The sequence below is a fragment of the Gymnoscopelus microlampas genome (genome assembly GCF_963454915.1).
Source record: "Gymnoscopelus microlampas genome assembly, chromosome: 2".
Lineage (NCBI taxonomy): Eukaryota > Metazoa > Chordata > Actinopteri > Myctophiformes > Myctophidae > Gymnoscopelus > Gymnoscopelus microlampas.
This window is the reverse complement of record NC_139939.1, coordinates 47,442,885-47,458,005: the sequence shown is the minus strand read 5'-3', so window position 1 is coordinate 47,458,005 and position 15,121 is coordinate 47,442,885. Positions and strand designations below refer to the sequence as shown.

Here is a 15,121-nt window from a genome sequence, read left to right as displayed (position 1 = left end):
AATATTACAGGCGCAGTAATTGGGAATAAGTAGCAGCATCTCCGCCATATGTGGTGGCTGGCAATTATAGCAGAGACAATACTTTGCCAGCCTTTTTGCCTCCTTTTTGGGCATGCTAAGTTGTTGAAACCCTCTAACAACCAGTTAGACACCTCTACACACGCACGCACGCACACACGCACGCACGCACGCACACAGCGTGACAGCGGGCATGTGCCGCACACGGCCACACAGAGACAAACACACACACACACAGGGCAAAAGGCACAAATCAGTCAGTTGTGTAAAACGCAGTGGGACACGTTCTCAAGGAAGATGCATACTGGAGTTTATATACATTAAAATATAAGACAAAATGTCACGATGAAGCCCATCCTCCACTTCATGGTCAGAGAGAGGGGGGATGCAATGACCTCGTAACCGCTTAATTCTGCTGATGCTATAAACATAAAACGCAAATGAAAAAGCAAAGATTTCTTTAGGATTTCTCTTAACTGATCCTCTCTTTCTCCCTCCCTCCCTCTCACCCTTCCTCCCTATCTCTCTCTCCCTCTCTCTCTCTCTCTCTCTCGCTGTCTCTCTACCACTCTCCCTCTCCCTCCCTCTCCCTCTCCCTCTCCCTCGCTCTCTCTCTCTCTCCCTCTCTCTACTGGGAGTTGACATAGCTTCAGATCAATGAATCAATTGTTTCCGCCCACTATGGCTCCTCTGGCATTTTGCACAATTAAAAAAGAGTGACAGAGAGAAGGAGAGAAAGAGAGAAAACAGAGACAAAAAAAAGAGAAAGAAAGCAAGAGACGGGGGGGGGGGGGGGCGGGGGGTAAAGATGTTTTTAGGAGCCAGATGGTTGACCTTGGGAGGGCTGAGCGGGTCAACGTCGACAAACGAGTGATGTTCAGTACCGAGAGAGAGGGATGGATCCTTTGTGACGTTTTCTCACATAACAAAGACCATAACAGGGTGACGAACGTAACCAAACCAAACTGGGGAAATAATTGGACATCAACTGACAAGAAGAAGAAAAAAAATCATATCTCACAGAACAAACTAGGGAGGGCGGCCATTTTATAAAGTCAGACGCGAGATGATTGGTAGCGAGGCGGACAAAGAGCTTGCCGCTAACGGCGAGCCCCGATTGGCTGATGAGAGGGGCCATCAACATGCAGAGACTATGTGTGGCTTTTGTTTGACGGCTATTCAAGCCTGATTTATACTTTTGTTGTACGATGGTGTCGTCTTGCGGCCGAAAATAGCCCGATCTACGAGCTCACGTTGCGTCGTGTTGTGAGCTTTACCGATTGGCTATTTTCAACCACGGGACACACTGGCAGCGACAGGCTTCAGGTTGCTCCGATGTTTTGCTCTGTATGTTTACGGCTCCACTGATATAGAGCAACACATGTTTCTTTTTTAAAGCTGTTAGGTTCTAGAAGACATTTGTAGAATCCCCAGAGGCAATACGATTTGAGTTACCAAATGTTCTCTTTAAAAAATATATATTCAAAGATTTGCAAAGAAAAACAAGATTTTTCAAGCAGATCTACAAGCTCATAGCACGGCACCGAGTGCCGTGCTATGAGCTTGCATATCTGCTATTTTTGAATAGCCAAAGTCCATGCACGGTCGGTACGGGTCCGTGTATACCTCGTAGCCCAACAAAGGTGAAGTAAAGGAGGAGCAAAACATGTATGTTGAATCGTCGATTCAGGAAGAAAATATAAAAACACTAGGAAAAGCAAAAGCAAAACCGGCAGTATTGTGTAGTGGAATCTGGCTAATTTATGTTGTTCCCTGAACTCCAACCCCCCCACCACCCCCTTCACCCCCTAACACCACCACACCCACCCACCCAAATCATTATGATGGGCCGCTTTCAGGACCTAAATTGGGGTCAAGACCATGACAGTTGAATTGACACAAATAACAAGTACCAAAACAGAGAGAGACAGAGAGGGAGGGAGGGTGGGAGAGAGAGAGAGAGAGAGAGAGAGAGAGAGAGAGAGAGAGAGGCAGGGTAAGGATGCTCGACAGCAGAGGGTTACTGACTCAGAGAGAGGTAAACAATAACATCCCAGAGTGTAAATTTTGTGTGAAAAATGGTCCCTTATACAGGTCTAAGAGTTAAATGAACACTCCGTAATTCACTGTGTCTGGACAAGCCGAGATGTACTACAGTACAGTACATGTGCAAATACATACACAAATATATGCAAATATATGCACAGCACAACAAAACCACAATTTTGGGGGCAAACAAAAAAGGACAGAAAGCGAAAGAATGAGAGATGGAGAGAGGAGGAGGAGGGAGAGGAAGTAGAGCAATAGATTTACAGAAGCAACCACAGTCCATCTGCTTGGAGGAGAGCAACTCCATTGTGACTTTGTAGAGCAGGGGACCCCTTAGCTGAGAGAAGCAGGGACCCCCGCACCCGCACGCGCGCGCACGCACACGCACACACACACACACACACACACACACACACACACACACACACACACCCACAGTGTTGTGTTGCAGATTACATAGATTTCATTTCATAAGACTTGTTTGACAGCACTATCATCAGTGCATGTTGGATTCATGTTAATGTGTATTTTCAGACATTTTGACCATGTAAATTGTCAGTACTTAGTAAACTTGACCTTTCACTCTGTACTTGATCTGCTCTTTGCCAAAAATAGCCGATCTACAAGCTCACAACGCCTTGCAGCACAAGGCGTTGTGAGCTTGTAGATCTGCAATTTTTGGCTAAAGTTCTCCTCAGAATAGGGATGCTAGGGTTCAAGTGGTTAATGAAAAAAATAATCCTGTCACAAAGATTTGGTGGCCCCCCTGTAGTAACTCTGAGGACCCCCTAGGGGCCGCGGACCCCCTGTTGTAGATCCCAGCCCATATATCAGTTTGGCCGAAAGGTCAGCCCAGTATGTGTGCTTTTTGATGACATTGGCAATAATTAAGTTCATGTGTATTTTATATCTACTTGTTTGCATGGTCAGTGTATAATTAAAGTTAAATGTTCTTTTCAATGAAGTTTAATGTCGTCGCTGTCGAAAGCATCAAAAGTAGCAGATCTTCAAGCTAGAAACCTGGCGCGAAGCCACAGGCTTTTGAATTTGGACATAATGGAGGTTTCCACCCGACAGAGACAATATATACTTATCTATCAAAACGTTTGTGTGTTTCTTTTTTTAATTTGTTTGCTTACAAGTTAAATGTTCTCAAACCAGAAACATTCAACAAATCTAAGTTTCAAATTTACGATTTTCATTTATGTTTCACTCTTCCTTAAAAGTAGGTTGGACCTGTTTTTTTCTCTCTCTCTCTCTCTCTCTCTCTTGCAAAATCAGTGTAACCGGTGGTCTAGGACCGGAATTTGGTTCTGGACCCAAAATCGGGATCGTCATCCGACCCAAAACTCATCCGTACTGGGTCTTCAACAGGGGGTCCGGGACCCCTAGGGGGTCCTCACAGTTACTACAAGGGGTCCGCCAAATCTTTGTGTGATATGATTTATTTTTACCTTAACCACTTGAACCCTAGCATCCTTTTTCTTAGGAGAGCTTTAGCCAAAAATAACAGATCTACAAGCTTGTAGATCGGCTATTTTTGGCAAAGAGGTATAGGTGTAGAGGGAAAAAGAGCAGATCAAGTAATCTAAAACACAATTCTATACAATATCTCTTTCAGCTAGGGGGTCCCTGCTTCATCTCTCTCTCAGCTAGGGGGCCCTTGGCCAGAAAACGTTGAAGACCCCTGCTCTACAACTTTGCGGCGTGTTTGTTTTTTCTGTAGAAGATTTTTCCGGGTCTCTGTTTTGAAAAATATATCGTCTCTGTCGGGCGGAAACCTCATTATGTCCAAAACTGTTACTATTCAGGATTCACAAATTCAGGATTCAGAAATTCATATCTGCGTATGCATCGCTTCACGCAGCGTTTCGAGCTTGCAGAGCTGCTATTTTGTTATGCTTTTGTGTGACGCTGTAATATTAGGTGAGTCAATATATGGTTTAACCCAAAACAAATTGATACAAAGGGTTTTTCAATTTCTAATATTGTTTCCTCAAGCCATCTTGAAAATGAGCTTTCTGGCACGTAGATTTTGGTCGATTTTTAGAACGTTATTTTAGCCTGACAAATACTACCAGAATCCATTGAAAAACCTTTTGTATACATTTTTGTGGGGTTAAGTGATATCTTTTCATATAATGACTCTACCTATATGATCAAGAAGGGCGTTAATTTACAAAAAAAAGGCACAAAAAGGACTTCTACAACTTCAATTACCTTCACTTTCTCCCGTCGTAAGCAGCAGAAGAGACAGTTGTCATCCAACGACCAATCCGACACCCCCTCAGGCTCGCAGTCTGTAAACAGAGGAGAGCACAGAGTCAGACCAGTGAGGAGAGCACAGAGTCAGGCCTATAGCAATTCTATAGTGCAATAACACCAGTGTGGTAAAAATAACAGATCTACAAGCTAACAACGTATCACGTTGAAACGTGTTGTTGGCTTGTAGATCTATTCTTTTTTGTTACGTGACGTCCTGTATACTTTATAAGCCACACGTATTTCGCTAGACATGTTTTGGGACACGTTTTTTATGAATAAAAAAAAACGATGGAAATTATATCATTTTCCAAAACATCCTATAATTCTACAAATCTCTGTGCGTGCCTCTATGCGTGCGTATGTGCGTCTGTGCCCAAAATCTCTTCTGCCCGGTTCTCCTCAGTGGCTGGAGCAATTAATCTGAATTTGCACACAGCCATTGACCATTACCATGTGCACGGAACACAGAAGCCCGTTTTTGGCTTTCCCCAAACGTCAGCTGTTTATTAACGTTTTTGTGTTCGCTGGCTCCCGGGTTGCCAAATCATGTGTGTGAAACAAGCGCCGGTGTTGCCACATCCGCGGAACAAGCGGACCATGGCGTGCGCGTGGGTGCTCATATCCCCCGACGGCTATGGTCTAGTTTGATTAATTCCAAACAGTTTTTTCTTTTATTCAAAATATTTCCAGTAATATCATGACCGTGGGAACCCTGGAAGAGTGACAGATGTGACGGCCCACGATCCAAAACAACGGCATAATACAAATAATCCAGTCGCCGGGGCCACCGTAATTACATCTGACGATTAAATTAGCACGACTTCACAACTTCACAGATTCACACGCAGCACAGGACAATTAAACAGAGACGTGATGATGATGATTGATATGAAAACGATAACATCATCGCCCACAGACAATGAACTGTCGCGTGGGCCGCCTCTGACTGCCATGGTGTGTGTGTGTGTGTGTGTGTGTGTGTGTGTGTGTGTGTGCGCTGTGTGTGTGTGTGTGTGTGTGTGTGTGTGTGTGTGTGTGTGTGTGTGTGTGTGTGTGTGTGTGTGTGTGTGTGTGTGTGTGTGTGTGTGTGTGTGTGTGTGTGTGTGTTTTGTATGTACTGTATGCATGCATGAAAGTATGCATACATTTCTTGTGTGTGTGTGTGTGTGTGTGTGTGTGTGTGTGTGTGTGTGTGTGTGTGTGTGTGTGTGTGTGTGTGTGTGTATATATGTCCTTGTATACAGCTTGGCTAATAAGATTTAATTGTCTCATTGCTTGCTTGCTGTAAAGAAGTGTCCCTGATGTCTGCACAAAAACATATGTTTAAATACAGCATACATTAGCCCTGTCAAGGACTTCTTTCAGGTATAGCCATTGATAGACAGACAAAGACGAATGTCAAAACATTGATACTTAAAAAGCCCAGTTGTAAGTGCCTGCGTCTGGCTGTTGCTGTGCTAGCGTGTCTATGTGTATACATCTACACGGAGCATGCAAAGCATATCGTCATGTCGTCGGTGGAAACCTCATACATGTACAGTATGTCCAAAACTGTTACTATTCAGGATTCAAATAAAATCAATTGGCAAGCTCAAAACACGCGTCGCTTCCTGACACGTTTTCGAGCTTGTAGATCGAGCTTGTAGATTGTAGAACTGCCCAAAAAGAAATACCTTCAGGAGGCTGCAATTCCAAACTGGCCCCTGTAAAAGTCATAACCTAACCCCCCCCCCCCCCCCCCCCCCCATATATAATAATTTGATGACCGGCGGTCTCTCCATTAGGAGACTCCTTTCTGTCTCCAACCGGATACATTAGCATCTTTCCGTTGGTGATCAAATTATTGGCTTAGGAATGCAACAAAAACAAAAAAATCTCCATGAATTCAATACTTCATGGGGTGTGTAATTGATAGAAAATAAGTCATGTTTTGGGTGAACTACTCCTTTAAAAGTCTGCCGCGGACGGTTGGCATCACAGGGTCTCGACCCTGCGGTCCACACTGCCGCTTCTTAACAGGTGTACGCTGCACCGTGCATGTGTCGCTGGCCAAACGGCGTGAAGTCATTAGCTCTAAGCCTGCTGCATGAGTTCAATATGAAACGCCATTCATCCCAGAGATGGGGAGCGATGGAGAGAGGGAGAGAGAGAGAGAGAGAGAAAGAGAGAGAGTGAGAGAGAGAGAGAGAGAGAGAGAGAGAGAGAGAGAGAGAGAGAGAGAGAGAGAGAGAGAGAGAGAGAGAGAGAGAGAGAGAGAGAGAGAGAGAGAGAGAGAGAGAGAGAGTGAGAGAGAGAGAGGGAGAGAGAGAGAGGGAGAGAGGGAGAGAGGGAGAGAGGGAGAGAGAGGGAGGAGTTTTGAGCGGAGAAAGAAAGAAAGAATGAAAGAACGGTACCAGTGAGTGGCGTGGGTGACATGAAAACATTAGTTCATAACAAACAATTAATTTAGGTGAGAGAGGAGGGAGAGAGAGACACTGGAGAGGAAGAGGATAGAGAGAGAGAGAGAGAGAGAGAGAGAGAGAGAGAGAGAGAGAGAGAGAGGGCAGTGGCATCAACACAGCCACTTTGTACGGCTGAGGCTACGACTAGGCTGTTGCCATGGAGCTACATTTCTTTAAAAACCCTCCGTTCGACCCACATCAGAGAGAGAGAGAGAGGGAGACAGAGAAAGAGAGTAGAGAGAGATATAGAGAGAGAGACAGACAGAGAGAGAGAGGGAAAGAGAGGGAGAGAGAGAGGGAGAGAGAGTGGAGAGCATGAAATAGGTAGGTAGAGAAACAAAGCATAAGAGGGAGAGACACGCTTCGTTGATGATAAAGAGATATAGACAAAAACAGAAAATCGAATCGCCCAAACAATGGAGTGCACAAACCGCTGGTCTACCTGAAGGAGGCGGGCATTGTGTGTTTGTGCGCGCGTGCGTACACGTGTGCGTGCATGCATACACGCGTGCGTGCGTGCGTGCATGCATACATGCGTGCGTGCGTGCATGCATGCATACACGTGTGTGTGCGTGCATGCATACATGCGTGCGTGCGTGCATGCATACACGCGTGCGTGCGTGCATGCATACACGTGTGTGTGCGTGCGTGCATACACGCGTGCATACACGCATGCGTACACGCGTGCGTACACGTGTGCGTGCATACACGTGTGTGTGCGTGTGTGCGTGATCCAATACTGAGTCTTTCGGTACAGACCCGTGACTCAGTCCAATCAAAACCTCACAACGACACAGACTGACCAATGGTCTCTCTCTCCCTCCATATGGCATTGTGGTGGGTACAGGTCTCTCACTCTCTCTCTCTCTCTCGCTGCCTCTCCCAATGTCTTATTTTAAAAGGCTAAAGGTGAGGCGTGCTTGAACCCCGTGGTTGTGCCACTTACTAGATCCCCAGGAAGGCGGCCAATTAGCTCCAATCCGAGCGCTAACATGACCCCCCGCCCGTCCGCCCGCCCGCCCGCACTCACTCTCTCGGCGCAACAGAGCGTGTGCGCTTGGCGCTCGCTTTGTGGCTGGGGGGCGTGCGTGCACGAGGACCCATACTGTAAGTCCAAGCAAGGTGACATGCACAGTATATTTGTATCTGTAGGTCACTATGTGAGTCAATAGTGGTGTGTGCATTCTCAGCTCTCTCTGTGTGTGTGTGTGTGTGTGTGTGTGTGTGTGTGTGTGTGTGTGTGTGTGTGTGTGTGTGTGTGTGTGTGTGCGTGTGCGTGTGCGTGTGTGTGCGCGTGCGTGTGTGTGGGTGTGTGCTGTTGCACATGACATATAAGTGAAAAAGACGCGCCTGAAAAATTCTAAAAATGCCTGAAGTTGGGTGGGGGTTGGGTCACATGACTCCAGGAGGCCATTTTGACCTCATTTCTCTATACATTGAGAGAGAGAGAGCGAGAGAGAGAGAGAGAGGGAGAGAGAGAGAGAGAGAGAGACATAAGACTATGACTATTTAAATTATGATTGAGTTTTAGATTTGATTTTAAGATCTTCTTTTATATTCATTCTATTAAATCACATTCTATGCCACAATTTGACATTTATATAACACTGTACTTGATTTATTTTACTATCAGATGTTCGTATATTCCTCTGTCGGGTGGAAACCTCATTCTGTCCAAAACTGTTACTTTACAGCAGGGGTTTAGGGAACCTTAGGCACTGGTGCCAACATTGGCACAGTGGAGGGTAATCACTGGCACACTGGCATAAGTGTGTGAGAGAGGATTTTTGGTTTAATATAAAATATTAAAACAAAAATGTAGTATCTAAATTAAGACCCCTCATATCTGTATGCAAATTGCATCCTGCACATAATTCTACATTCATTCAAACTCTGAAATCCGACTGGGGAGGGAGATAGGTGGGTTATTTCTCTGAGTCTAATGATCATTACAATGTCCTGATGTGAAAGAAATGATTTCAAAGCAGAAGAAACCAATTAATAAAGGTTTAAGGGTTTCTTAAAATCAGTAGGAAATGTTTTATTTTGACGTGGTGTCATGATTAAACTTAAAGTTATTATGGTACACTGACTGTTAAGAAAATAAATAATGGCACTTCATTTCAAAAAGGTTGCTGACTCAAATTCAAAAATACTAAAAATATCAGATTGTAAAGCTCGAAACGCAGCACGAAGCGATGCGTTTCGAGCTTGCTGATCTGCTATTTTTGATACTTTTGAGTGACGCTGTAGTATGATCAAGTAGGGTGTTCATTTACGAAAAAAAAAAAAAAAAAAAATATGGATATAAGAGATTTCTGCCCGACAGCAACGATTTAAAGTATCACTGTGTTGGAGGCGGGTTACTGTATGTTTAAGAGTGCAACAGTTAATCAAAGTAGTTGATTTAATCGATTATACACCATTATTGATAATTCAATAAGATAATGATTCATAATTTACCCCTATTTTGGGGCATGTCGTTGCAGGGGAAAAGATTCCTTTTTTTTCTTCTTCGAAAACAGTGAAAACAGCCGATCTACAAGCTCTCAACGAGTTGCGATGCGAGACACTGTGAGCTTGTAGATTGGCTACAGTTGTACAACATCTGATTAATTGACCCATGATGTTATCACGGGACAAGAATGAATTCACTTTTCATCAGAGTCATCATGAGTAGGTCTGGGTATTTGAATTATGATACACAGAAAGATAAAACACAAAACATCAGCTAAAAATGCAACATACGGCAGAGATAACAACTGTAAAATATTAAAATATAGAATATTATACAACACATTATATGACAACAGATGATGTCACAAAACCAGCTTTCAACCTATAATAGAAACACTATAAGACACCAGACCGGAAGTGTCATCAAAGCGCGGCTTACGGTCGAGCAACGAAAAAGCTATTAAAATACGCGATTTAGAGCAAGGACAGTATGGCAGATCCGTTATGGAGTTATGGAATTTCTGTAGTGTACCACTCGTCCTAGGACATGGGTCTTCAACGTTTTCAGGCCAGGGACCCCCAAACTGATGGGGAGATGGAGCAGGGACCCCCTACCTCAAGGATATTCAACTAGATTAGGCAGGGGGCCACAATTGTAAAATTACTTGAAGTCAGGGGCCACAAGACTGTGATAACAAACCGTTTGTTGTGTGTTATAGGTCCAATAGGACACAATAATGGACACATCATGTCCATTATAGTGACTTATTAGGGCCTGCTTCATACTGCATTCATGCATTTTGATGTTTGATAGGAACCTTTCTGTGTCAGTTCTTGGTGCACAGGCTAAGATTTTGATATTAAGAAAATAGGAAGTAGACATTTCAGTGTGTTCTGTGCACAGGTCCCTGGTATAGAAGCGTCTTGTATTAATGACAGTTTTTTTCCATTAGTTTTGAGCACCCAGGTGATAAGAGCACAAACTCTTATGATGTGTTTGAAGGACAAAATCCACAGAAAACTAATCAACATAAGGAGCACAACAGGGTTTTTGAGTGCAGTTCATCCATCACGGACCATTCATTTGTAACTATTTCTGAGTTTAGAGTGGATGTTGTTAATAACACCAAAGAAATGATTCTCCTTATGCATCCATTAGCGCGTATGCGTTAGTTTTGTGTGGACTTTGTCCAGCTTCCATCTTCTCCATCTTCATCCACTTCAAACACATCATATGAGCTTGTGCTCTTATTACCCAGGTGCTCAAAACAAATGAAAAAAACTTTTCATACGAGACGCTTCCATGACAACCAAAATTCAAAATGTTCATCCTGTACAACCAACCATCTAGTACACATTCTTTGCATTGTAGATCTGCTATTTGTGAACATTTGTGAAAATCTTTGAATATATCTATCTATATATCTGTCTATATAATGTTTTAATGCTAACATGTTTTACTCAAGTCTTTGCTTCTGGAGGAGGTCCCTGGTACAAAACATTTTTGAGATAGGATAGACAGCCAAATACATTTCATTTTTTGGGGGTCCTTGACATGAAGAAGTTTGAGAACCAGTGGTGTAACAGCATGTATATATACAGTATGCTCATCGCTTACCTTGAAATAAGGTGATATCTTTGACTAGTCCTGGCCCAAACAAGCCTTCCAGGATGCTTTCAAAGCCTGCAGAAAAGGAGACAGAAAAAAACAGGTTGACTTCAGTGCTTGGTGTGTAAGGGTTCAGAAATGCGGGAAGAGAAAGATATACGGCACCTTCAATAGAATAAAAGACCTTGTGCTCAATATGAAACAGCCTTCTGCACATATGCACACACATACACACACATACAAACACACAGACACACACACACAATTACGCAGTATGCACACACACACACAATCAGTCGGACACGTTGCCAATCAATCACGCACTCAACACTCACACGCATGCAGTCACTTTTCTTTTCAACTCTTCAAGAGCAAATGGGTGCTTTAGCTAATAACGCCACTAGCTAATGTCACTCACTTTTTTATTAACTGTAAATACCCCCAGCTTGGCTGTTGCCTGGCAACCACATATATAGAGAGAAACACTGAATACATCTTGCAGGTTTTTTTTCCCAGCTGGGAAAAAAAAAACGACCCCCCCCCCCCCCCCCCCTCCACCACCACCAGTCTCCTCTCCTCTCCTCTCCTCTCCCAGCCATCCTAAAACCCAGAATCCCCTATAGCGGCTCAGCAGCCACGAGGAGCATGGCCCTGCTGGCTGCTCTGTGGGGGGGTGAAGGTTGGATAGACAGACAGACTATCCCCCCTCATCTGATTTATATTTTTTCAAATATATTCCAAATATTATTTAACTTTTTATTTTCAAGATCTTTTTGAAAATAGCAGATCTACAAGCTCACAACGTGAACTTGTAGATCGGCTATTTTCAAAAAGCCGATGTCTATACAGTAGTTTGTTGATATACTGTATATAAGCTCATGTGGCCTAGTCGCTTCTTTTGGGCTTGTTTTCATAGACCTGGCTGCGTATTCTCGCACAAAATCTGGCAACAGTGCAGACATGCGATTGAAAAAGCATTGAGGAACTAGTTGAGCGAGGGAGTGATGTGGGAGCGGGTACATAACAATGGCCAATAAAATGCTTGAATTCCAGAACTGAAGGCAGTAACTAAAATTGTGTTTGCATACATTCATCCAGTTTTATGACAATGCACATAATACATTTTAAAAATGCTATAAAAGTATTCTCTGATCTAACATTTTCAAAGAAAAACTAATAAAAACAAACACATACTGTACGGAATAGGTTGAATTGTGTTTGCTCGCTCAATAACATTGTTTTCGCAGCCTGATGCTGGTCCCATACTGTGGCGTGTAAATTCTGAAACTATCAGATTAATAAAGATTATTGTCCTTTCATTTCTAACAAAGCCAATGCTATGACAAGCTGCAGATGGAACACACAGACACACACACACACACGCACGCACGCACGCACGCACGCACGCACGCACGCACGCACGCACACACACACACACACACACACACACACACACACACACGCACACACGCACGCACACACGCACACACACACACACACACACACACACACACACGCGCGCACAGTGCCACTTAATTGCTGTGCAACAGCTTGGCTGGGGAATGCCTAGCTGAGACCTCCTGTAACGTCGAAAGGGAAAAAGAAGTGGAGCTCAGATCGATAGCACTTCAAACTGGAAGAGCTTGGCAGCTGGGTTTGAGAGTTGGCCGGGTGCTTGGGTGTTAAGTAGTGCTGCTGACTGGGTGCTGCTGGATGAGTGCTATGTGTTGGGTAGCCGTTGAGAGGCCAATAGACGGCTGGGCCGCCGCCAAAAGCCCGGCTCTGTGGATTAGCATGCTTAGCATGACAACTGGCTGCTAGCATAGCATGCCAGGAGTAGTAGCGATAGCAGTGGTGGAAAAAGTACTGACATTTATTACTCAAGTATCAGTACCACAAGGTAGAAGTACTCTGTTACAAGTAAAAGGCCTGTGTTCAAAATGTTACTTGAGTAAAAGAACATCATCAAGTCATCAAGATATACTTAAAGTACCAAAAGTAAAAGTACTAAAATGTTTGAAAATAGCCGATCTACAAGCTTACAGGTTGTGAACTTGTAGATCTTCTATTTTCAAATAGCCTATGTATAAAATAGGGCGTGGTTAATGTGTGTTTTATAATATAATAATGTATATCTGCTAAGTAACTAGTAACTAAAGTTTTCAAATAATTGTAGTGGGGTAAAAGTATAAGTATTGAAAATGGGAAATATGCCAGTAAAGTAAAAATTCCTCAAAAGTGTACTTAAGTATAGTACTTGAGTAAATATACTTACTTACTTTACACCACTAAGCCAGCCATCCCTGAATATAGGGCTAATATTTGGGGAGGATGGATTAGGGCAGTGGTTCTCAAACTTTTTCGTGCCAAGGACCCCCAAATTGATATATATTTGGCCACATACCCCCCCATCTGAAAATGTTTTGTGCCAGGGACCCCCAGAAGATAAGATTTATAATTTAAAAAATGACCCCCCCGCTCCCCGGACCCCACTTTGAGAACCAATGGATTAGAGTTAGTGTCCGTGCATGAGTGTGTGTGCGTGGCAGATACTATATCGTCTCTGTCGGCGGGAAACCTCATATATCCAAAACTGTAACTTTGTTAGGTTTGTGCCTGACAGCAACAATATGATTATTGGACTGTAATCATAAGGAGCTACAACAAATAAAACAAAATCTCAAGATGTAGACACTCTGTTAGATGTAATAACACAATATTAAACAAGACCAAAAAAAACATGATCAAGAACAAATTAAAAGGAGGCAAGAAAAATGTAAAACAATACAAGAAAAATAGCAAGAACAAAAACATCACTACATCACTTTAAAAGGATTCCAGAACCACTCAGACTACCTGTCACCATACAGGTACACACTTCAATAAGGAGCCACACAGACTCTACCTATTGAAAGATATAGTAACATCTACATTTACAGGGAACCACTAAAAGCAAGAGTAAAACAGTGGGTCTTGAGCTTGCTTTTAAAGCTATCAAGGTCGTTGCCTGTCTTATATGTAATGGGAGCTTGTTCCAGGCCGTTGGAAAAACACACATTAAGTACAGTACACCCACATTAAGCTCTCAAACCCTATACACTTTGTTGTCCGGGTTACCCCAAGGGTCTAAGCTTGGCCCACTCCTTTTTTCCCCATCTACACCAAATCTCTCACAGAAAAGCTGTGAAAATCTGTGATCTACGCAGAACTTTCGCCTATTATGACATGCCCACAAACGGGTCCCTAGGGTAAGGGGCCTCATATTGAAATGTAATTCTAGTTGGCAATAGTGACATGATGAACTCAAATAATTGAGAAGCCCATAGTTTTTGGACATTTTTAATATATATCAGCAAATCGATTAACCACTTAAGTGTTATATTATACTTTGTCGAACACCGGTGTCAAAAATAGCTAAAATAGCAGATCTACAATCTCACAACCCATCACATTGTGTGAGCTTGTCGATCTGCTATTTTAACTGTTTATGAAACATATTAATTATAAACTATCAAGGATTTCTTTAATAATCAAATAGTTCAACCCAAAAATGACTATTTTTCTAACGATTGGCTTAGGAATGCGACAAAAACAAAAAAAATCCATAAATTCAAGTCTCCATGACTAATCGATAGAAGAAAAAAAAAGTTTTGGGGGTGAACTATCCCTTTAATGGCTTAAATCGATTAGTTTGATTGACCGTTGCTCCCCTATAATGAGTCATCAGGTCATGGGGGTGGATGGGAAGCCAGAGAGAGATCACCCAGGTGTGTGTTGGCTGATGAAACAAATCTAATTAGTGGTGACTGACTGACTGCTGCATCAAAGTGCACTCTACTCTACTCAAAGACAACAATGAGAATTTATAAAGACATTTCCCCAGCACTTCTCATTATGTGGATGTCTAAAAGACATCCACATGAATCAGAGGGAGTCGCAAACACAGCCATCTTCATTTCATGTGTAATGTGTGTCAATTGGTACCGCAATCTAGACACACACACACACACACACATTTTAGCACTTTTTTTTTTTTACAGCAATTTTATGAATGGCACTTGAAATGGCACTTGAACCTTTTTTAACCTAGATAGCTTGGTAGTGCGTGATACCAAAGTATAAATCAGGCATAACTCCAACCCCTAAACCTAACCTTTAAACGCCTGAGTCTAACCCTAACCCTAAACCTAACCTCGAAACACAACATAAAAGTAAAAAGTAAATACACGCACGCACGCACGCACGCACGCACGCACGCACGCACAAACACAATCTACTACTG

General features: G+C 43.0%; 1 protein-coding gene across 1 annotated transcript in view; it reads right to left on the bottom strand.

The window, feature by feature from the left end:
• lcor (ligand dependent nuclear receptor corepressor) overlaps nt 1–15,121 on the bottom strand; it is a gene marked incomplete at its 5' end in the record, with an annotated part of 97,261 nt that overhangs the window by 21,042 nt on the left and 61,098 nt on the right. The window contains 2 exons of the mRNA XM_084075677.1: nt 4,288–4,367; nt 10,849–10,914. Coding sequence (XP_083931803.1) covers nt 4,288–4,367; nt 10,849–10,914 — 146 coding nt within the window. The remainder of the gene's footprint in view (nt 1–4,287; nt 4,368–10,848; nt 10,915–15,121) is intronic.